Source organism: Ixodes scapularis, unplaced genomic scaffold (assembly GCF_016920785.2).
Source record: "Ixodes scapularis isolate PalLabHiFi unplaced genomic scaffold, ASM1692078v2 PGA_scaffold10__122_contigs__length_95168666, whole genome shotgun sequence".
NCBI lineage: Eukaryota > Metazoa > Arthropoda > Arachnida > Ixodida > Ixodidae > Ixodes > Ixodes scapularis.
In genome coordinates this window covers 21,055,176-21,078,382 of record NW_024609836.1, presented here as the reverse complement: position 1 = coordinate 21,078,382, position 23,207 = coordinate 21,055,176, and the positions used below count along the sequence as shown (strand labels likewise).

At 47.1% G+C, this 23,207-nt stretch overlaps 1 protein-coding gene and 1 non-coding gene across 2 annotated transcripts in view; one reads left to right on the top strand and one right to left on the bottom strand.

Annotated features, from left to right (window-relative positions):
- LOC8042925 (zinc finger FYVE domain-containing protein 26) overlaps positions 1–23,207 on the bottom strand; it is a 207,899-nt gene that overhangs the window by 159,643 nt on the left and 25,049 nt on the right. The window contains exons 4-8 of the mRNA XM_029966725.4: positions 19,193–19,284; positions 18,555–18,721; positions 15,735–15,979; positions 8,945–9,197; positions 8,048–8,253 (exon numbers count right to left, since the gene is read on the bottom strand). Of these exons, the coding sequence (XP_029822585.3) occupies positions 8,048–8,253; positions 8,945–9,197; positions 15,735–15,979; positions 18,555–18,721; positions 19,193–19,284 (963 nt within the window). The remainder of the gene's footprint in view (positions 1–8,047; positions 8,254–8,944; positions 9,198–15,734; positions 15,980–18,554; positions 18,722–19,192; positions 19,285–23,207) is intronic.
- Trnas-gga lies at positions 4,068–4,149 on the top strand. Its single transcript has one exon. It is a non-coding gene; the product is annotated as a tRNA-Ser (tRNA).

Here is a 23,207-nt window from a genome sequence, read left to right as displayed (position 1 = left end):
CTTCTTCATTTAATGAAGCCAGCAGAAGTAGACGGTGTCCGGTGAGGTAGCGCAGTGGTGGCGTTACTCGAGCATCTCATGCACAACGACGCCGACCGTTTTTCTAGGGCCCCAGTTGAATCTCCTCCCACCAGCACCGACGACAACGACGCTAGTTTTCTCAGCGCACGTAGCGTTGCCAACATGGAAGCACTTCAAAAAAAAACGCCACGATTAACCACCTCGAAGGTCAAGGAAGTTCAGTTCTCCGAGTCTTTTCTCGAGACCTGTCAAGTCCAGTCCTTCAACGATGTGTGCTCTTCAAAAATACCATCGGGACCAAATGCCCGGCATGGTTGCAAGTTGTCCCTACCAGCTTTCGGGCCGAAATTTTACAAGCATGACACGACCACCCAACAGCTGGGCACCTCGGCTACAGCAGGAGACTTTCCCGTATTCGTGACGAGTACTGCTAGCCAAGATTTCCGAAGACCATCCATCTGTCTGCCTAATCATGTCACGAGTACCAACGGCAGCTTGCCCGGCTTCGGATCCACGATCATAAACGTTTCGAAGCTCGCTGGTACAACCTTCAATGCCGCAGCGTCCACTTCCAGCACGAAGAAAGTGTGGGTGTGAACACCAATTCGTCGCCACGGTCTCAGCGAGAAACTGCTCAAGCAATACATCGGACCATACAAGATCATCAAACGCCTCGAAGATCTCAATTACCAAGTTCTTCACGACGAAACGCGGCCATCTGCAAGACGCCCGGTACAACCCGAGGTGGTGCACGTCGTCTATCTCAAACCGTATTATGATCGATACAGCTGTGAACCGTCTGAGAACTGACTTCTGATTGTGCCGTTCCTTCTTAGGCACCCGTTTCCGGCTTGAGCGGCGTCGGCGTCGCCGTCAGCGTAACCGCGTGGTTCATTATGGGTACATTTTCCCGAAGGACCTTGGGTTCCTTCGGGAGGACTTCGGAAGAACCTTGGGTTCCTTTGGGAGGACCTCGGAAGAACCTCGGGTTCCTTCGGGAGGACCTCGGAGGACCTCGGGTTCCTTCGGGAGGACCTTGGGAGGACCTCGGGTTCCTTCGGGAGGACCTCGGGTTCCTTCGGGAGGAGCTCGGGTTCCTTCAGGAGGACCTCGGGTTCCTTCGGGAGGACCTCGGGAGGACCTCGAGTACCTTCAGTGACCCGAGGTCACGTGACACCTGCCCATGGTCACGTGACCTTCCCCCCTCTAGGTCACGTGACCCCCCCCCCCCGAGAACACATGACCATCAGTACCCTTCCCTCCTCCTCCTCAAGTACTGCGCTCTAATTCGGCGTTACAGGGAGTTGTAAACGGCTTTCATTTTTTTCTTTGCATATTCTTTTGTGCTGCATTGGGACGACGAGTGTGTTAAGTGGGGGAGTAATGCCGCATGTGTGGCAGGGTGCCAATGCGCCCGACTCGCACACAGGGGCCCCAGGTTCGATTCCTGAGGGCTGCGCAACTTTTATTATTAATACAAAAGCATTAACTGTCCCATGGAGTGGAGATGGCGGCATCTGTAACCGCCAAGAAACGGAACCTAAAACCCGTAACCGCGAAAAACGGCACCTAAATTGGCTGCGACACGTCGTATCAGATGCTCTGTAGCAGAAGCCAGCGCGGCTGCTCGAGGTCAAAGCGGATGACTGTTCTGCAGTTCAGTGAAAACATCTTAGTATTTATCCAACGAGGTGGAGGTCACGGCATTCACTCCAGAGAGGCAAATGTCCAATGGTGCAAACCACTCCCTGCCGAGGAGACTTGCTCCTTGTACTTTTACGACATGCAGAGTGACTTTGACTGGTTGCATTCTTGCGGCGGTTGTTTACAGAACGTTGACCTGAATCTTACCGAGAACTGGCAGCATTTGACCTGACTAGGTGTACAGTTGCATCTCTTCAGACTGCACTTTTTACATTCCCTTCGATCATAGTCAGCGAAAGGCTACTTCACTGATGAGCATGATCGCAGCTCACAAGTAGACTTTCATTTGGAAGGTTTTACCGTAGATGGTGAGGGTAATCTGAAAATGTGGTCGACTGGTGGTCCCTCATATGTTTTGTGGAGGGTGTAAAGTTCTGTATCACGGTCAGCACTCAACTCACTCACTTGATGAGTCTTCTTGCTTCGTCCTTGTTTCTTCTTTGTAATCCAAGCCATCTCAAGATGACCTCCGGTCAGTGATTGTCGTTGCTGTACCTATAGCAACGATTTTGGGCCCGGTTTTTCAGCTTTGCCGTTGATCCAGTATCACATTGTTCGGAGGAGCTTTGATGGATCTTGTCAACATTGTCTCTCATTTTTGATTGATGGGTTGTTGTCGATTCCATTGCCTTAGCCAAATCAAACACTTTCTGGAAAGCAACGACTCTTTCGGAGAGTAATCGTTGCTGGAGGTGAACGTCTTGAAGGCACCACATGCAGCGGTCGCATAGCGTAACTTCCAGTGGAAGAACTGTAGATGTAACTACCTGTGCTCCCGATATTTGCTGTAAGGTTCTCCCGGCGCCACTTGCCGATTTCCGGGTAGTGGAGCAGCTCAGCACTTGTGCGCTTGTCGTGGCAGGTGCCACGGTCGTGACCACTGTTGTGCCGAAGTTGTAATCTTTTACAAGAGCTCGTGGAACATCGACGTATTCGGGAATGGTTTCGTGAGGCTCCTGAACACGTTTGTAAAATCGCCATCTCCCGAGTAGTTCCGATGGATCAGACTCGAAATGCTGCCATGGACATTGCACAACGTCGTCGTAGACCTCAGATGGCACTTGTGGGTGAAGTAAACCACAAACCACGCCATAGGTTTCCTCCCTGCATAGGCTGAAAAGTAGCACTAGCTTCTTTGACAACTCTGCGATGTAGAATTCGAGCCGTTCCTTCCAGGATGTCCAACTCGTACTAGGAGTGTAGTCCGGAATTCAACCTTTGGGTATCTTCACTGAACCATTTAGGTTTATCCTCGTCGCCAGAGTTATGTGGTGGTCTATTTACATATTATTTACGAGAGAAGACTGCAAGAGATTGGTGGTAAGTTAAGAGTCCCAAAATATGTCTCTAGCTCAATCAGGAACAGTGCGTGGGGCGTGGCCAGAGCTGAGGCCGCATGTCTTTGCACTTGCTGAATAAAGGACGATGAAGTGCCATCGTAACAGCTATCAATATACCCTGAGAGTTTCATACAGGTAGCTCTAAAAATAAAACAAGTTTAGGAGTACAGTAAACTCTCACTTGACTGAACGCCGGTTTAACGAATATTTCAGAATGACAAACTTTAAAAAAATCCCTGGCGGTTTTCCTATGCCTTCATTGCAAAAATGTTTCACTTAAAACGAAAAACGAATTTCGGAATAGCGAATATTTCAGTTTAACGAACTTGATCGGTGGACCCAAGATTATTTTTGCAATCAGTTGAACAAAGTTTTGCGCTCTGCAGTGCTAGCATGGCCTATGCTCGCCGCCCCGCCGTCACTGCAGCGGCGGAGTATCATCGCTGGTGTTTACAGTGCCGCCGAGGCAAAGCAGCGGTGCGGTAAACAAAAAATGACAGCATCTCCATGTGGTGAATCATGTTGATTGGGGCAAAGCTCTGGCGGTGCTGATGATACTGATTTTGTTCATAGGTGGTGCTGATGGTGCGGATTTTTTTTTTTTTTTATTGCTCATAGGTAGTGCTGAGTTCCAGGTTGCGTTTCGACTTCATTATTACTGCTTTATGGTCGGTGAAATGCAGAGCCAGTGGTTCTTCTAGCAGATCAGCTTGGAGCTGCTAGAAGCCGTGGGAATGCATCTCCAACGCTTAAGTAACAATCCATGTCAGAAAGAGAATGTGCGGTAAGGAAAGTGGTTATATACGCATTTGAGCATTTGACCGCAGCGCCCTCTCGTTTATATAAGTTGAGCCAATGCATGCAAATTTTAACGCGATTATATATGCATTTGACCCCAGCACCCTCTCCTGTATAGACGTTGAGCGGCTGCATGCAACGTTTCATCCATGACATCCCCAGCTCTCGAGTTACTACCACATCTCAGAGCCCCCTAGTCGTCCCGCAGTCGTGGCCGAGTGGTTAAGGCGATGGACTGGAAATCCATTGGGGTCTCCCCGCACAGGTTCGAATTCTATCGACTGCGCAAACATTTTTCCTTGTTTTAAGAAGACAGATGGGATAGCAATCGATGTAAGCATGGACGCCGGACAAGGCTAGACCCTAAGGAGCTTTGCCCCTAAAACAAACCACATGGTATGTCCGTTTCTTCTTTGTCATCGGTTCCGTTTCGCCATATTAGTTTTGGGTAAAACGTGTGGGAGCCACTGGTTCCCCTCCCCAAAAAGGTGTAAGCCACGGACGTTCCAGGCAAAGCTGCCTGGCTTCGAGCCTGGTCGCTTCGTATCATATCGGGGAAAGTGTGCCACCTTGCTGGCCTACTCTCGCGCAATTCTCCGCGCGTCTCCCAGATTTCGGGGGAACAGCGAGAATGCGCGGGAGAGTTGGGTCTGCTCTCTTCCGAGTAGACGGCCGTCTGGTCGAGGGGTCCTGGATAGGGCTTCGGGCGACGGGACGAGCCGCGGCGTACGAGCTCGTCCAACCGGCGATGATTCGACACTAGCGTTTTCCCTGGCTCTGACAATCGGCGTCTCTTCCCCCTAGTGAACGTCCATCTGCCGAGAGCCCTGGCCCCCAACTCCTGCGACAACGGGTAGCGGCGTGAGCTTGGCCCACCAGCGATGACTCCGCTCGCAATTACCCCTTAGGCTCTCAGGTCGGGGGGGGGGGGGGGCGCAGCGGGCACTCTGTGTACACGGCTCACAGGGCCGCAATGTCTTGTTGGGGACCCCTGGTACTCAATAAACGCTGTTGGATACCGGCATCATCGTTGTTGGCATGGCGTAAACGAACCTGGCACAGTGACCACTCTCGCTGGTAGCCGTCGGCCACGCGGTGGGACGGGCATCGGATTTCCCTTTGAGCGCCGGACCGGTCCTCGAACGTAAAAGGTACGTAATCTGAGCCTTTTCCCCACAAACGGCAGGACGGCAGTTTGTGCGCCCACTTTCGTAATGAGAACGACGAAACGGAAGGGGTTGTCTCTATCAGACAAGCTTAAAATCCTTCAACGTCTGGTCAATGGTCGAAGGCAAGTGGACGTTGCGAAGGACTATAGGATTCTACCGTCAACGTTGTCAACGATAGTAAAGCAAATGTCAAAGCTTGAAGAAGAAACTGCGTTCAATGCTAACAGGAAACGGCTCTGCACGGATTATTTCAAGCCAGTGGGCGATGTCGTTGCGGTATGGCTTCGCAACAGCAGCAAGCTGTGCCACAGGAAGTGCAGAAAAGCAGACTCTCTGGATAACTTTGTTACTTCATGCGGTCTAACAGAACCAATGCAAATGAAAATTATATTTTTTTTTTTTTCAAAATGAGAAAGGCAGCAACGTAACTGTTATGCACTTTGTAAATATTGATGTACACGACTCCATAAATTGCATTTCACACTTTTGACTGAATGTATGCTGTGCCCCATGCTGTTCCATGTTCTAGTGAATGTACTACAGTATAGACCACTTACAACGTAACCGCTTATAGTGTGGGACCGGGTATAACGCGGCTTTTTTAAACCACTGGTTCGCCTCCCATAGAACTCCATGTATTTACATACCGCTTAAAATGCAGGCGCGCTAAGGGAAATACCGGTTATAGTGCAGTTTTTGGAACAGCGCGCCGACTGACCAGCGCAGCGAGCGCGCTTCCCTGTGCGACACTAGACAACGGCACGAGCCGCAAGCGGCACTCGCGGGGCAAAGAAGTTGCTCGAAGAAGCGGGGAGAAGCGAAGAGAGAGGCTTCAGTTGCCATAGCGAGTGAGGGACGCACGCACGTGTCGTTCACGTGCGTGCATTCCTCCGCTGCGTTGGAAAACAACCGCAACGACAGACCAATCGCAGGTCGAGGAGAAGTGTTCGCGCGCGTTGCATGCCAGTCGCGGGCCGGCTGCTTCTATCCGCGAACATGGCGTCGGTTGTGATCGTTGATGTAGACGGCATGGTGGTAGCTCATCGTTCCGCATAAAAGCACTATCCTTGACTGTGAATTTTCGTTGTGTGCCGCTATGATAACCCAGCATGTACTAGAAGAGTAGATCCACCTACTCGTGCGGCGGTGTCATGGCGGCACTCTCAAGACGGCAGAAACGCCCGTGTCGTCGTGTTTGTTTACTTCAACTGCAGTGCTGCTTTTTTAGCATTTGTGTTTTTGAACATCGTCCGGATTTCTTATTTGGAGCATTGCATGCCTGTGCTCAAGTTGAAGGTATTACTGGCGCGTACCGTATAAAGGATGCGAATTTTCACGCGTTCTCATCACCGGAGAAAAGTGATTAGGGTTAGCAATCATGAACGCTCGCAACGTCCGTCCGCAACCTGCGACGCCGTTAAAAGGCTGCGCCAGGCAAAAGTCACTCATTTCTTTCAAAATGTGTGACACTTGAGAGAGAAGTGTACTAGACTGGTGAAATAAAGACTTTCCTCAAACTAAGCTTTATTTTTCATCTAACATAAAATAAATTCTTTTACAAAGGTAAGTTGTCTGATGGCATGCATGTATTTTGGCCTGAAAAACTGATGTTTTGGCTATAGCGCGGTACCGCTTATAGTGCGGATTTTCGCGACTCCCGTGAAATACGTTATATGCGGTCTACATTGTATTCAGTTTAGTGAACTTTCAGTTAAGTGAAAGTTCACTTCTTGGGTCCCTTGAAGTTCACTCAAGTGAGATTTTACAGTATTTCTTATTGATGTCTACAGTCTGTTATCACGTTTAAAATCGAATTGTATACTTTTCTGATCTGTCTACTTCTAGTGAACCTGCGACCAACCAACTGAGGAAATCACGCAAATTATGTCAGAAATATAGAGCAATAAGCTTTATGGCGTACAAAATTTTGGTCAATGCTATACAATAACTCTATAGGATGAGTGACGGTTCGGCGAAAACGTCCGAATAATCTGACGTGTCAAAAATATCAGCATCCAAAAAATCGGTTGGCGACTTTATAGGCATAATAGGGTTCTTGGTAACTATATCGAAGCTAACATATCACATTTGTCCGGTGCATTACTCTCCGTGTGCGTAATCGAAGCAGGTATATAATAGATGCTGTATCATTGGTTACAGCTTGCAGACGGAAACAAGAAGAGAAGAGAGTTTGCTCAGAATTCTGCACAATTGCAGGAAACCTGCATGTTGCATCGAAAATGCTTGGAAGGCATCTTCGACCGGTCTTTGCCCTCCCGCCCATGTATCCAAAGTTGTCCCAAAAGATGTTGCCATCTTGGCAGTTAGTCGTACAAATGCTGGGAGCAAAAAGTAAATGCAAGGGCTGCCTCGGTTTCCGCCTACTGCTTGGCTGCACAGTGACCTGCAGGAGAACAGTCGTCTGCGCTGTGCCAGGATGATGACACTTCCACAAGGGGCGGAAATCGACAGATCACTTTTGAGGGTCAACACACCTGTCGGAGATGCACTCCTTACTCTCTCTGGCTCCCAGGTAGCGCAAATCCTTGGACCAAAATTTAGAACACTAAGAAGGTTGAGATGAGACTGACCTTCTTTGGCCCAAGCATAGTAAGGTTTCACTGCCGGTAGTTTTTCAGTCATATGACATCTCTGGGACGAAATTGCCAGAGTAAGACTAACAAGTCAGAGTGCAGGCGAGCTGGTGTAAGTTGAACATGATGGCAAACCTGAGACTGGGGTAGGCAAAGGGAAAAAGCAAAGGATGACAAAAAAGAATGGCTTGTGTATGGCTTTCCTCCGGCAACTTTGACCTAAATTCCCAAACAAGGGCCAGATATATGCTTTGCTGTTTGTTTTTTGGCTGGTACGTGACATCTTTGGCTCGGGCACCTTGACCATTATGTGGCGAGCCGGAACATAAAAACGCCAAAGAAAAGTAATCGGAGCAACACTGTATAACACCCCCATTAGGCCCCTAGGATTGCCCGTGCCAAGCTAGGCAGGCTGGCTCACCGCTGCCCAGGCGGCCAGCACGGCGCTGCACAGGGTGGCCAGCACATCCGGAACCAGGAACGGAGGACAGAGGAAGCCCATGGCACTGGGACCGGCGCCGCTGCTGGCCGTGCTGCCCTTGCCGGACAGGGAGTCGCTCGTCTCCTTGGCACCTGCCACAGACGAGGCGAGGGTCGGACTCGTGACGTGGCATGCGTCCTCCCCGCCTGAAAGATCAATTGCAGCGTTTAAGTCTCAGGGCCTCTGCTGCCGAGCATAGAGAAGAAGCTCTCCAGCTTCCAAAGTGTGCTTATTACAATTAAGCAGACTTTGGGATATTTTGTGGTTGCTCCACCACGGGTCCGCATCCAATAGACCTCCGCAAAACTGCCCTGCCCTACTCAACACCAAATTCCGAGAACTGGCTCTGTAGAACCTGCTGCAGCAGACGACTGACACAAGCGAGTGCACCATTAGTTTGCCCGGTAAATTTAGCGAGAAAATTTATGTTAGCTAGAAACCTGCTTCCTCTGAAATTAGCGGGAAAGTGGAATTGACCTTCGCACCAAGTCAATTTCCCCCCTAAATTTAGCGGAAAAACTAGCTTGGTGCGTAGGTCTTGTGACATTAATATCCCCCGCTATATTTGATACTAATAAAAATATGTCTTTTTTCCTCCCCAAATGTCTGGTAAACAAATTTAGGCCCTGCATTTCACGCATTATAGAACTTTGGAGATTAAGGTGTCAATAGTCGCCCTTTACGGCACCCTTTTCCCAGGCATTGAGACGAGCCAAAAGGGCCAAACTATCAACTCCATCCATTTCTTGTTCTCTTTGGCATCCTGTGATAGACGCTGCAGAAGCAAAAAAACAGCTACAGGAAGATTCTTGGGAGATTTCTGCAAACGGTCCGCACCTGCGGTTTGGTTCCCCTCCTGGTGCACCCTGTTGTTGGAGCCCGTGGGGGAGTGGGGGTCCTCGCTCCTGGCATCATCCTCCGCATCTGTGGCATCCTCGTCGTCCCTGGCGTCCCTCCGCAGGTTGTTGTGGGTCACAAAGAGCAGCGAGAAGGCATTTTCCAGCAGCTCCAGCCGGAACGTCAGCGGGAACACTCGGCCAGCCTCCTCCTCGAACCTCTGCAGCTGGCCCAGTACTGCATGCTTGTAGACCTGCACAGCCCAGGGAACTAATTTACTCGCATAATCAATCCACCCAACCAGCCACCGAGACATTTACGAGGGCGCGGTGCCACCCAACTTGGCCCAGCCCAGCCAAACCAAGCTAGGCAAGCACTCAGATCAGTTCAGCAGGAGTTGAATTATGGAGCTGGTCCTCGGTGGATCCAATTAGATATGGGACTTAATCCAGCTAGATTCAGCTGAATTCAGCTAGAAATTGGATTTAATTCAGTCGAGCTCAGCTGGATTCAGCTTTTCAAACAAATCCAGCTGGATTCAGCTGGATCCAGATGAAAAAGAGAGTTAATCAGCTGGACTATAGAACTGGGAGCAGTTCTATATTCCAGCTTTATCATGAACAGATTTTCACCTAAGATGGCAGCATATGCACATGCGTTAAGACTGCGGATGGGACGTTACAGGAGTAATCAACAGTGTCACCAGTCGGCGCACATAGCCCACAAAGCTGCGGTTAAGGAATTGTCTATGAGGATGTTTCGTCCATTCTTGACGTCAACATATGCGCCGTGGTTTGAGGTCCACTTTCGGACAGTGAAATTCTGAAAGCGGCTAGGCCTAGGAACGGTCGCTCTGCTTGCTGCACCACGAACGCAAAAACTTGTGTCGAGTGTCGCATGGCGCTTTTTCTTTGGCAAGAAGCACGACGGAGGCGCACTCAAAACGTTTGCAGCGTAAAGCACGGTCACTGAAGCGAAAGCAAGGGTGCAGGCGAGCCGGTTAAGAACTTTTGAATCCTGCAGAGTGGGGAAACAAAAGAGTTGGACAACACAAATCCCCACACACAGCCGAAGTTTATTTCGCAAAACAACCTTAAATAGACAGCCGAGACAAAGAACCCAGACAGATCGAAAAAAGACGGAGGTGACAATGTTGACGCCTAGACTACGCAGCAAGGAGACAGTAGATTGCAACTTGATGCAGATAAGAACAACTGAGAATCGGTCAAGGTGAACAACCGGGCAACCACTAAGCAACAAAAGGGAAGAGATGCAGTGTCGGTGGAAAGCAGAAAAAACATGTACTCCAGTGCAGGGATGGGCAGTATTTCAAATACAAGTATTTGAAATACGTATTTCAAATACTTCGTGTATTTTGCATTTGTATTTAATTACAAATTGGGTAATGTATTTAACGTGGGTATTTCAACGTGAGTATTTCAAATACAATTGTAATTAAATACAATTTTGTGGGCAAAAATACATCCCACAAATTTATTGTCACTGTCCAGAGCAGGAAGAAAACTACGTTCTGCACCGAATGCAGTGTCTCTCAATCAAGCACAAGCGTTTAGTGACCTTGTGATTACGGTGCTAGTCCAGGGCAAGAATAGTGACGAAATCGACGTTCACAGGCAGACTGGCTAAATAAGGGCCTGCGACAACTTGTGATGCTTTCCAGCCTGATTTCCATCCATTTTTTTGCCTGGAACATTCTAAATGCACAGTCCGTCGAGATTTTCGCAACTGGTGCGAGTTGCAACAATAAAAAATTCTCTAGCTAGTGGTGTGCGTCTTGGTTGTCTCGGTTCTTTATTGGTCTAGACTAATTGTAATTGACAAAAAAAAAAGAAAAAAAAGCTGCTTGAAGCTTTGTACTTTTTTCACCTATTACGTACAAGCTGATTACATTTTTTTTTTTTTTTGCGATTATATTTCTATTACGTTACTAGAGCCTCGCACACTAACTCCCGAGAGTGCGATGCAAAATTAAAATGAGACACCCAGAAACCCGTTGCAGGTGCCCTGAAGTCGCTGACGCTAATTTTAAGGAATGTATTTGGAAAAGTATTTGGAGGAGGCCAAATACATTTGGTTGTATTTGTATCTTGTATTTAAATGCTTTTTCGGAAATGTAATTAGATTTGTAATTAAATACATTTTTGACGAAGTATTTTGTATTTGTATTTCGATACATATTTGCATGTATTTTGCCCATCCCTGCTCCAGTGCAACTGGAGGGACGTGGTTTGCTTTTGTTGCTGTTATGCCTTTTACGGACAGAGCATGCTGCACTGCTATGTTCCAATTCAGAGACCGGGAGGGCGGCAGTCGACCCAGAGGGCTCGAACCTCTTTTTCCGTGGGCTCCGTCTGGGCACCAATGTTACCAACTTCTCTGTCCCAACCCCGTGCAGCCTTCCTCAGTCAAGCCGCCACATTGCAACGACCGTCCGCAAAGCCCCTCACCGAACTGGGGTTTCATTCCGAGACATAAAATGCATTTTTGATTATAATGCCGTGGATACGCCCGCAGCAGTGAAGTCGCATCCTATCGCCGGCGTTTGATTAGCCCCGGCCACCCATGAGGCCATAGGGTAATATAGTGATAGTAGAGAGCGGCCACGAAATTCCATCGCGGCCCAGCTGTTCGAATTCACAACACCTGATACTAGCTGGTGCAGTGCTGCCTAATTCCATTCGTTATAAAATAATGAACAGTTCTACTTTAATTTACAAGTTTCTAAATCTATTACTAGCTCCCATTTCAAAAATCTTACCAAAACTGCGGCTTTGGCAAGAGGCACGACTTGGCAGCCACCGTAACCAACGTTCTTAGATCTATCAGTTGACAAGCTCCGTGGAAGAGCAGCTTTCGAAAACGGTCCTTCTCCATTGCCTGCACGTGAGCATGTACAGGCAGATAGCATTCCCAAAGCCACCAGCATCAACACCTCCTTGGGCAATGGAGAAGGACCTTTGTCCAACGACACTCTTTCTGTTCCAACTTTTGCACACACTTTATGTTAACCGTAAAAACCACGACAGAATCACTTTCCACCGCAGGTAATGTGCATCCAACGTTCTACCAGTTCCGCAACATCTAAACTTGCTATTTTTCGTCAAAAAAAAAAAAAATGGGCATTGCGGGTGGGGGGAGGGGGTATTTATGTCGGATTGAACTGGTGAAGACAAAAACAAAGTGTTGACAGTCTTAATTGATACGCAAATTCTGTTCGTTTTGGTACGACCTTCCCAAATTTATATAAATTAACCCAAATCTATTATCACATCATAGCAGATGTAAGTGAACGAATAGACAACGCTGATATCACTAAAATACATAGAGGCGTACCATTTAGTTAAAAATAAAGTGCAAAAACACAAATCTCGCACCTCTACTCATCCTGTGTAGCAGGTGGGGTACCGATTATTGAAGTTCACATAAAAATGACCGCTAACTAAATATTGCTTCGAGTAAAAACGGCTCCAAGAAAGAGCACAATGCTCAGTATGCAGATTTTAAGTGTAAATCTATTATTTTCATAAATCGCTGGTTGTCGAGGCTTTGGTAGCGAACTCGGGTATAGACAACAAGCACCGGCAAGAGTTTGAAAGATCATGGTCCCTCTTGAATTTCTGTAACGCGATCATGTTTTCATACCTGTCGAATCATGAATTACAAAAGGACTTGCCCTTGGATTCAAAGTGATGTTTGCTCGCGATTTTCCGATCTCCTTCGGTAAATTGTGAAAGCTCTCTACGTGCCGCATTGAATAGCAAACGCGCCAGACTTTAATGAAAATGATGTTTTCTTCATGGCTAAATAAACAATTCCACATACACAAACAATATTTATACAACTAGCTTAAAAATAGACAATGCATATGCCTATAAACCCGATAACAATGATGATCTAGAATATATTTATAAACAATTTGGCTGAGGTGAGATGGTTAAAGGGCAACCAAGCGGAGAGTGTTTCCGAAAAACTCTTTACCGTTTCCCATAAATTCAAGTGTGTAATGCAACGTAATACAAACACAAACATGTTGTCTCGAATGACACTTTCACTTGTTCATTGTGCGTGCATTACAGGTTTGTTTGAATTGACCAGCTCGCTCTCGTAGCTTCTGTTTTGCTCGCACTTACACGTGAAATAGAGGGCCCTGGGCCGACGAAGTGGAAAGCAGTCTCTCGGGAGACAAAAGTGAATGTTTTGAGGGCAGTGGACAGCGGTGGGAAGAAAAAAGACATCATTGCGGACTTCGAGCTTACACCAAGCACGATATCGACCATCCTCAGTACAACAAAAAAGATAGAAGACTGCTATGCAAACAACACTGTCAAGATTGACCGAATGAGTTATAGGCGTAGCCTCGACCTTGTTGTGCAAAAGTTTTTATACGCGTACTGTCGCCGACCGTTTTTTCAGACTCTGATAGTTCGGACTTGTTCAATATTTTGGACCTAAAGGCGGAATCGTGACTTACCCCATAGAAATAGTGTATATTCACGACCAGTATTTCGGACAATTTGAAGTCTGAAAATTTGATTATTCATACAGAATTGTTGCGAGCGATCAGCGGAAAACGCCATCGAGAAGCGGCCATTTTGAATTCTATGTTGTGTAGGAAATCATGTACCGCCGCCGATTCGCGTTTCCCACGTGGTCCGTCACAACCCAAATCCAGCCTGGTTCTTTCACGGCAGCGGGATTCGGCTCCCAGTTTATTGGTACAATAAAACTCAACGCTACAAAACACTCAATCTAAACTAAAAATACAAGCTACATTACACAAATATTTACAAACGCACGTTAAGCCAAAAGCTAAACACAAAGAAGGCCCCCAGGCCTCCTGTCCCACGATATCCTAGATCTGGTTGCCACCCACCTGCCTACGTCTCGGTCTCGTCCGGAGTTCTAAGAGGCCTCTTGCCCCCTGCCCCACCGAGTATATCTCGATCGATGGGCGAGGAGGTTTCTCCTCAACCGCCACGGGGGCGCCTGCAGCGCCCTCCAGTGGCTAGGAGAGAAAGCGGCACGTCGGGAGCCGAATTTGAGATCCCGATCGACCCCGTGGCGACACGACCATATGATCGTGTCTGAGGCGAGCCAGCTACGGAGCTGCCTGGCGGTCAAGATTGGCAGAAAGGTTTGATGGGCGCCCTCGTGAATGCACGGTGCGCCATAGTTGGCTGCAAATGGATTGTCTTGGTTTGGCAGTGCTACTTGAGACTCCCGAGTCCTACCGCTACGTAACACTATGCTAGCCCTCTTTTTATCCATTTAGCTGCACGTCGTCTTCATCATCATCATTATTATTATCATTTTGCTTTGTTTTTCCGTTCCTTAGTGTCACCAGTCGCCATTTTGCGCGTGTGGATTTGCGTTTATCTCGTTTGGACAGCGCTGGCTTAGACGTCATGGCCCCATCTGTTGTTCTGCCGCTGCAATGTGTCGTTAAGAAGCACAGAAAGTACTCAACCACAACGCTAGAAAAGAAGGCAGTGATTCTCAAGCTAACAGAAAGTTGCCGAACGCAAACGGAGGCATAACCTGAAACAAGGCACTATTTACGGCTTTTTTTAGGCCCACTTGGAAGTAATAAAGGCAAGTTTTTCAATCTGCTGATTTTTCGGACTGCTCTATTATTCGGACGAAGTCCGAATAATCGGTCGGTGACCGTAGTAGCGAATATACCTGAGCGTGCCCACCGGATACTAGCAATATATATCGACTAAGAATAGTCGTGTTGCTTCTCGTGCTGAGTGAGCTTCGTAGGGCGCTTATCCTTCGGCAAAAGGCACCCCGAAAATGCCCTAAAAAGGTTTGCAATTTATAAAGCATGGTTATTGAGGCACACCCCCAACCAGCCGTCGGTGTACCTCCATCTCTAGAGATGTGCCACAGTACCTTGCTGTGTCATATTGGCACCTAAATGACATTTGCACAAAGTGTGTAAATGCAAAAAATTTTAACCGTGTAATGAACGCACCCCCCCCCCCCCCCCCCAAAATATGTGCCAATTTTTCAGGAAAAAAAGTGTGTTTATTAAGCTAGTAAATACAGGAGTGCCAAAGTCACTACCTATGTCCGGAGCCCACGTTAGACAAATTGTGAATACACAAAAGAATAAGTGAATACCACAACACTTGCCGTGCCCACCTCGGGTAGGTTACCCAAAAGCTGCGTGAGAGATGACTAAACCTCAAAAAGAGAAGCCTTGCTGTCTCTCTCGCAGTTCTCTTTTTTTTTTTTTTTCCCAGATGCTAAGCTCTAGGAGTGCATTCTTGTCTAGAAGTCTAGAAGTGTCTAATCTTGTCTAGAAGTGCATTCAAAAGGGGACATCACTTCGGGAGGACTCTGCTTGTAGCTGGCTTCATGCCTTGTCTTTGCGACTCGTGGTCGGGCCACCACCGTTCCCGAGAGCACCGCACTGGCTAAAGAAGGTGGCATGGTTGCTGTAGCGTCACCCAGGAAACATTGCTTTTTTTCTCATGTCCACCACACATTTTCTTCCATTGCTCCTCCGTTGGCCTTTTGAGTCTGCATATTTGGTTCCGGCCTATTTTCTGTTTTGTATTGGATCGCTTCTGCTTCTAGTTTGCAATCGATTCAACTTTGAGCTGGGGTGTGCCGGTTCCTATTCCAGGAAAATATTCCTGCAACAAATTTCTTGAAAAGACTGAAAGATTTGTTTGATAATGAGTGAGAAACGTAATTAATATAAGGTACCAAATACTGCAAGACACGAGTGTGGGAGATAGACGGGAGAGTGGCGACTCACCCTCGCCAAGCCGTAGAGAGAGATGGCACTGGCCATTGTGTCCGTGTCCCAGGCAGCCTCTCCGTCCTGCACGTCCCAGTCGTCGGGGCACTCGGGAGGGGGAGCATTCGCGCCAAGGCGACCAAGCAGGATGGCGTTGTTGAAGGCGGCCATGACGTGCTGCATCGTCAGGTAGCCGCGGTAGAGCGTGCAGTCCCTCCCTTGCGTCGCCTGCAGACTGGACTCCTCGGCCGCCTCACCTGGTTCTTGGACGAAAAAAGGTAATCTGCTCAAAGAGGCAAACAAAACTTCTCAAGAGTTACTTTTCTTCCGCTTTCTTTCTCTGGGGACACTGAGCAAAAAGGCAAAAAATGGGCTGGGCATTTTTCAAAGGCATTCTAAAGCAGTCATTGGGCCTGCTTTGGAGGGCACGGTAAGGAGGCCACTGAAGAGCACAGTGCAGGAATTTCGCGGGTGCATAAAGCCGTCACGTGACACTGTTAGGTCACGTGATGTCACAATGTCGGCGCCACTGCGACATCACTGAGGTTCCACGCCACGGACGAAAAATCCCCAAGGCTGGCCCTGTAACTGCTCCATAGGGGTGTGCGAATATTTAAAACTTTGAATACTTTGTGCGGTTGTTTGCTTCCAGGGCGTTGCTGAGGAACCCCTGCTGGCCTTGACGCGGTAGAGGCAGGAAGCCTCCGGACCTAGCGAATCAACATGTTGGCTCACTCATCCGTGGGAGGCTCGGATCAAATAGTGGTGGGAAAGCATCGGGGACGGTCAAGAGTCCTATGGGGGAACCCCGTGCCCCTACAAACTCGGCTTGTATGGCTTTAGAAAAACACTAAAATTTAAAACAAAATCTTTTATTTAAAAGCCTAATACTTCCCTGCAAACATTTCCACAAAAAGAAACAATTTTTCAGTAATATTTATGTTTTTAGACGCAATTTAAGTGAAGGTAGTCTGGCTTTAGGCCCTGCCCAATGCTTACGAAACTAAGCACCTTTTTATAACTCGCGTTCGTTGGAGAGTTGACTGAAGTGTGAAATCAACAATATGTTACTATTCTCTTTTTTGGAGAAAAAGAATAATCTAGATCAAGTCATTACTGTTGTCAAAAATATCCCCAGATTGCCTTTCCACTTCAGTTTTTAAACAATAGCAAACATGGCTGCCAGTGTCTGCGGAATGATCAACAATCGCAGCTCGTCAAACTTGTCCATCTTTATGATTGCGAGTCATTCTGCATTTACCGAAGTGTTTAGAGGAAGATCTCAACCGACCCAGTTTTGAAGGTCTGTCCAAGTATGGGCATTTCTAAAGTGCCGTGCACTTTAGAAAGGTCCATACTTGGGTTTGTAGCGGGACTGGCCTAACATCCCACGTCAATTAGTTTGATCCATCTGGCTTCATTTCTTTTTTTGCACGTGTTGATGCTAATTAAAGACGTTGGTTCTCATAAAAGAAGCCCGATTGCTCTGTGAATTGTGCAACCATTGTGATTGCAACCATGGTTTCAATACCGAGTAGATACCTACACACGTAAGAATTTGCGAGCAATTTGGCTGGAGGCAATCGGACGTTCGGCTCGCATCCAGTTTGTCTAGGTTTGTCCCCATCCATACGCTTCGAAAGGAAAGTAGCTTTCAAGTTTTGCAGTGCACCTGACCTGCCAAAGCGAATATTTCAGGTCACGTTTTAACTCTGTGTCACGACGCTCACCCACCTTACTCGTGGATGTCAAGCAAAAGAAATAACAAAAACAGAAAAGCCGGAAGACTGCACATTTATTTTGTTGATTTTTTTTTTTAGTCTTCTTGGTCACTTTTACCACACATCGACAGACGCTGACAGATGTTTGTACTACACTGTGGCTCGTGCACGATGGAATGCTAGAATCCCGCTTTCGTGGTCACGTCTTGTGAGCGTTGTGGAAGATTTTAGAGAATGGCGGAATAACACACAAATGAAGACGAAAACAGATGCCAACGTGCAGCTTTAATGCCCACGTCTGAACATTGCAGGCAACGACAGACGGTGGTCGAATAGGAGATGATGGCGGAAGCCGGTGCGCGTCTGCTCGCACGTCTAGCAGGCGGTGTCAGACTTCCATACTAGACAGACAGGATGTCGGAAAAATAAAGACAACAGGTTTCCGAGCATGTCTGGCCAAGCAGCCAAGTCAATCCAGAAGTAATGGGCGGGGCTTAGAATGAGCCGTGACCTCCACCGAAATTATGTGCACAAATATTGTTTTTTTTTTTTTTTTTTTTTTTGAGAAAAAATTATGAAAATGTTATGTCCCATTTATGCCTTTAAAGAGCCCCTGAAAAAGAAAAACCTTTTTTTAAACAGTCTGGCTGGGAAACGCGTGTCAAAAAAAAAAATAAATAAATAAAAACTTCACGCGAAAAAACTTTTTAGAGCAATATTGACGGCGAGAGATTTATTTGACATCCTGCATGCAAAGTCTATGACGTCACAGAATGGTCATTCGCTCTTTTCACCTCGGTGTGAAGGCGAAGCCGATCCACCTCCTCTCCTTCACCCGAAATGTTGAGGGAAAAAACAAGTGGAAAGGAGGTGACTACCGACTAAATGGTCTCACACCGTCAATATTGCTCGAAAAGTTTTTCTTCTGCATATATTAATTTTTTTACACGCATGTACCACCAACTTTTTTTTTTTTAAATAATTTTTTCTTCTCAAAAGTTTGTAATAAAAAAAAAGTTTTTTTTTTTTAATTTTAGTGTCCTATTAATATGGTTTAAGGGCTAGAAGCACAGATCATTCTCGAATGTCGCTTGGAATCCTTCCAAGCCCAACTCACCCCCTCCTGGGAGACCCAGGAGACGAAATGTGGCCGCTGCATCCAGTCCACCGAGGCCCAGGGCCTTGTGGAGGACACGAAGCACCGTCTGGTGCTGGAGCATCCCAAACACCGTGCGCCGCCGGCTCTTTTCATCCGCCTCCGAAACAAGGGACGTCTTCCTCTTCCTGGGGAGAGGAAACCGTATGGATCGTCCATGTACAACAGAAAGCAGACTGCGGTCTTTAGCAGAGTGATGGCTGCTCTAAGAGGAGCTTCCACCACTGTAGTCGCCCTGTAGTGCTTTCCAAGTGAGCATGCTCACATCAAGTCCCCAAAGGCTTTCCAAGAACAATATGCTACACATTTCCGTATTCATAAGGCACTCCATCAAACTCTGCATACTCACCATCTGAACATATATCAGAGTCCTTTTAGTTCAGGCATCTCGTGACCATGCAAAAGGTAGGGAAACACTGGTGGTACCAAAATCGAATCATCCAATTTCGTTTTCACTCGACTATCTACACCTATGCATTCATCAAAACCAATTTTCACATGAGTGGGACAATTACACCATTTGGACTCGAATGGCAGACAATGGGGGAGAACTTCTGTCGTGCCGAGGGAGCCCGTTCGTACGGAAGCTCGAGACCCACCTCTGAGAGGACACGATCCAATCTGTGACAACCAGGTGGTACCGCATCCTCCGAAGCAGCAGTTCGGCCCCTGGCTTCGGGCACTCCAATGTCTGGAGAAACGCAGTTCAAAACGCAGTTCAAAACGCAGCTCAAAAATTACAGGAGGACGCTTAAGCTTTGCCTTTAAGAGTAGAATGCGATGGAGAAACATCTAAACCCCTGCTCGTTCCCAAGCCGTGCAAGCGTGTCTGCTAAGCCTAGTCGGTAGTGTGTCTGGCTCGCAACCAAAGGGTCGTGGGTTCGAATCCCACTTCAGCCTAAAATTCTTCAAATTTTTTCTTTAAAGGGTAACTGCAAAGAAAAAAAATTTTTTTTTTTAAACAGCTTATTTGGGGCAAGCATGTCACAACACAAATCTTCCAAAAAAAAAAAAAATTATAAATATTTTTGTTAAAGGACGTAATTTAGTCGGGGTCGCAACCTCCAGCTCTTCCAACCCACATGGAGGAGAAGTATGCCCCGCCCCTCGCCCTTGGATTTGGTCTTGGATTGACTTGGCTGCGGAGTTGACCAACGTAGGCAGCATCTCGACTCCCGGTGTGTCTTGTGTGCGTAACAGAGCCTTTTGTAACTACTGTGTTCTGATCAACTAGTAGGGTTGGTTCTATGCGAACTGCTTGCCAAATGGACCCTGAATTGAAGCATCAGCTTCTTGACCGCTGCGATCAACTGTGTCTTTGCCCATACGAAGATACACTGCGGGGGACAGCTACCAGCAACGAAGACGACACACCGCCCGAGCCTTCAGTACGCTCGGTAGAAAAAACATCGGAAAAGCAGGGAGGTAGGAAAGCGGCCGTCTACTGTTCTTGTGGTCTTTGAGTGCAGTTTTTTGCCGATAGGCTTAGTATTGAAGCAAGCTTGGTGGACTAAACGCAGTCTCCAAATAGTGCCAAATGGCGCCAACTTCAACATTGCTGTTTGTGCAAACGAAGGCGCCGGCAAAGCGCAGCATCGTGATCAAACAAATCAACAAACAAGAGAAAAGTGAACAATATAAAGCGGAAGTTGCACGAGTACTTAAAATTGACATCAAGCAAGTGGAAAGTAGCCAATACTCAGCGGAATATGCACGGAAATTTGATATTTTGGTTGAAATTGATTTGTCGGACCGCTTGATTATAAGGACAATTTCGGGGTCCCATACGAGTCCGAAAAATTGGTCAGCGACTGTATACACTTTCTTTTACATCCCTTTTATTCCAACATGGCGGCTGGCCGACACATGTCGAGTTAGAGCAGTTGTGCAATCTACGCAATGCCGGTCCAACCTTCCTTTGCCGAGCGTCACGTCAGCTTCGAGTTGCGATTGCCTGCTGAAACAGCGACTACTCGTATAGACCGACATGCCGTTTACAAACAAGCCCCCAATTGTCCATACCAGGTGTGGGCATTGCACGTGCGCCGAAACTGAATCCGCGTGAAGTGAAACCTCTGCACATGCGCCGTGCCGTCGACAGTGCCACCGCGGCTGCGTGACGTCAAAGCCACGTGCTGGTCTATAACAGGTTGTAAAGGATTGTTCCAAAGCGATTACCGAGACTCAGTTTAACAGAGCGGTGCCATCGCAATTCTGCTCCCATTGTGAACGGGTATTTATGTGGCTCTTGCCAACACCTCCTAGAAGAGAAGGCCATAGCGCTCCGAGTGGTTACGTCACACTGTCGGAGAAGGAAGTCCATAGCGCAACTACATGAGCAAAATTTCTGGCATCGATGTGAAAAAAACATTTCTTGTCGAGCGGCGTGGGGTGTTCGTGAGCGTTTATCCGACATTAATATATGTTTTAAAAGCGCAGTTTTGTACAATTTATTATATATATAATATGCACATAATATACAACGCACTACCAAGGTTGAAAATACCAATTTTATATTCATGATTATCCCCGTAAACACGGGACTATGTGCAATCCCGCAGACCCCCCACACTTTTCAAACGAACCGGTCCGCTGCGACGTTTTCTTCCCTTGTACGGGCTCCGATTCTGGTAAATTTACGTTGTGTGTGAGCTGCTGACTCTTTAAAAAGGAACGCTGAGACTTTCGGAAGGGAAGGGATCCAAAAAAAATCCAGTCATCGCCGCAGGGAGCGCACGCGAGCAAAAGATGGGTCGACAACGTTAAGCCAACCACAATGCTGCTGCTGCTCTCGTGTGTGGTTCTTTTGATCCTTCCCGTCGTTTCTTGGTCATCACCGCAGCCTCGGGTAGTTTTTTTGTGTTCGCTCGATACTTCGGCATTTACGTGGATTCGCGGAACAAGTCCTGCTACGGTTTGAGTGACTTGTGTGGCAACTAGCCAACCATGACTCTGGTCGATTATCGATAGACCTCTCTTTCGACAGAGAGAGACTTAAAGTTTGTGTTCAAATGTTTTCGTCCCGTATATTGTGGGACATATGGATACGGTCGACAGGTGAGAAACAACTTATTTTTGGGGTTTCTTGGTCATATGGGACGCGAGTAGAGTGTTGCAGTCGAGTTGTTTTTTTGTTTCTGTTTTTTGTGATATAATATGACATCTTGTTCGTCGTTATCCGTGAGTGGTTGCGTCGACATTTGTAAATATGCGTGGTAATATTCTAGTTTTCACTGGAAGGTGAATAACAAGTTTGAGTGATTACACAAAGTGCGTTGTTTGTGCTTATGTGTTCAGTTATTCTAATGTTATTTTACAGCCTTTACCGCTTTTATACTAGAATCTTAACAGTATTAAGGTAATAGTATTATTGTATACAAAATAAGATATTATGTTCTAAGGCAGCTCGAGCCCATAGCGAGAAGTAAATTAGTTGACTGTAAATGGTAAGTTTAGTACCCCTTCCACACGGAAAAATTAATATATTTTCATTAAATGATATGAGACTTAATCAGCTCGTGGTCTTCAATGATTATACGAGCGTCGCGAGCTGATTTGTCGACCCCATAATATAGTTCAATTGAAATTACATTACTTTTTCTATGGGGCTGGGGTATGATGCAAGAAATCAGTGACTGCACGCGATAACATGCCTTACATAATCGTAAGTGACACTTGTCTAGTTGTCTTTGCGTTGACTTTGTCTACCTGATTTTTAACTGTGATCTGTTTTGCTGCATCCAATCACTGCGTGTCTCGCCATTTTGTCAAAGTATTTCTGTGTAGAATATGCATTCCTAGAGCAATAACTGCGTGACTCAATGTTTTCTCCTATACGCCTACATCATCTATTTCATACCGATTATTTAGCAGTGTAATATTTTACCCGTGTAATAAAATATTTTCAACACCCCTTGCTATGCGCAGCTTTCATTTTAGCTAATATGACACGCGTATGTGACTAAAAGCGCATTACGACGGTCGATCCACGAGCGTTGCCTTCGCTTCGACGCGCGCCCCCGATGGCCTTCCTTCGCAACGTCACGAGAAGAGCGCTACGGCCTTCTCTTCTAGGAGGTGTTGCTGTTGCCAACACACTTGTAGTACTAACGTATCTTCCTGGACGCCGCTCCCTCCTGCATCCCCAAAGCTAGGAAAAACCCCGTTGTGATTTGTTTTCATGCGCACCGCTTTGCACAGCCATGCAAGCCGTCTCCTTTTACCAACAAAGATACTTGCAGTGACTTCGTAGCAGTTCAACAAGGCAGTTATGTTGTCCTCGGATGAGCTGGGCATTCGGGTCCGTTTAAATAGACATTTCGTAGTGTCGACATTACGTCGCATGGACACAATCCGCAAACAAGCGTTGTCGAAAAGGCTGCCCACGTTTGTTGCAATCCAAAATCCATGTGCTCCGATCATGCCGAGCTTTCCAATTGGCTGTTCGTGTTGCCGAGGGCGCTGTCGCCGTAGCAACAGCCTGCTCTCACGGTGATTGGGAGTTTGCGGGACACCAAAAGCTCTTACTTTCCCATACGAGACCGTCACTTTCCTCCTCTCGCTTAAAAAAAAACGTTTGTGAATACCGATCTCTCACTACTTCTTAGCCAAGTT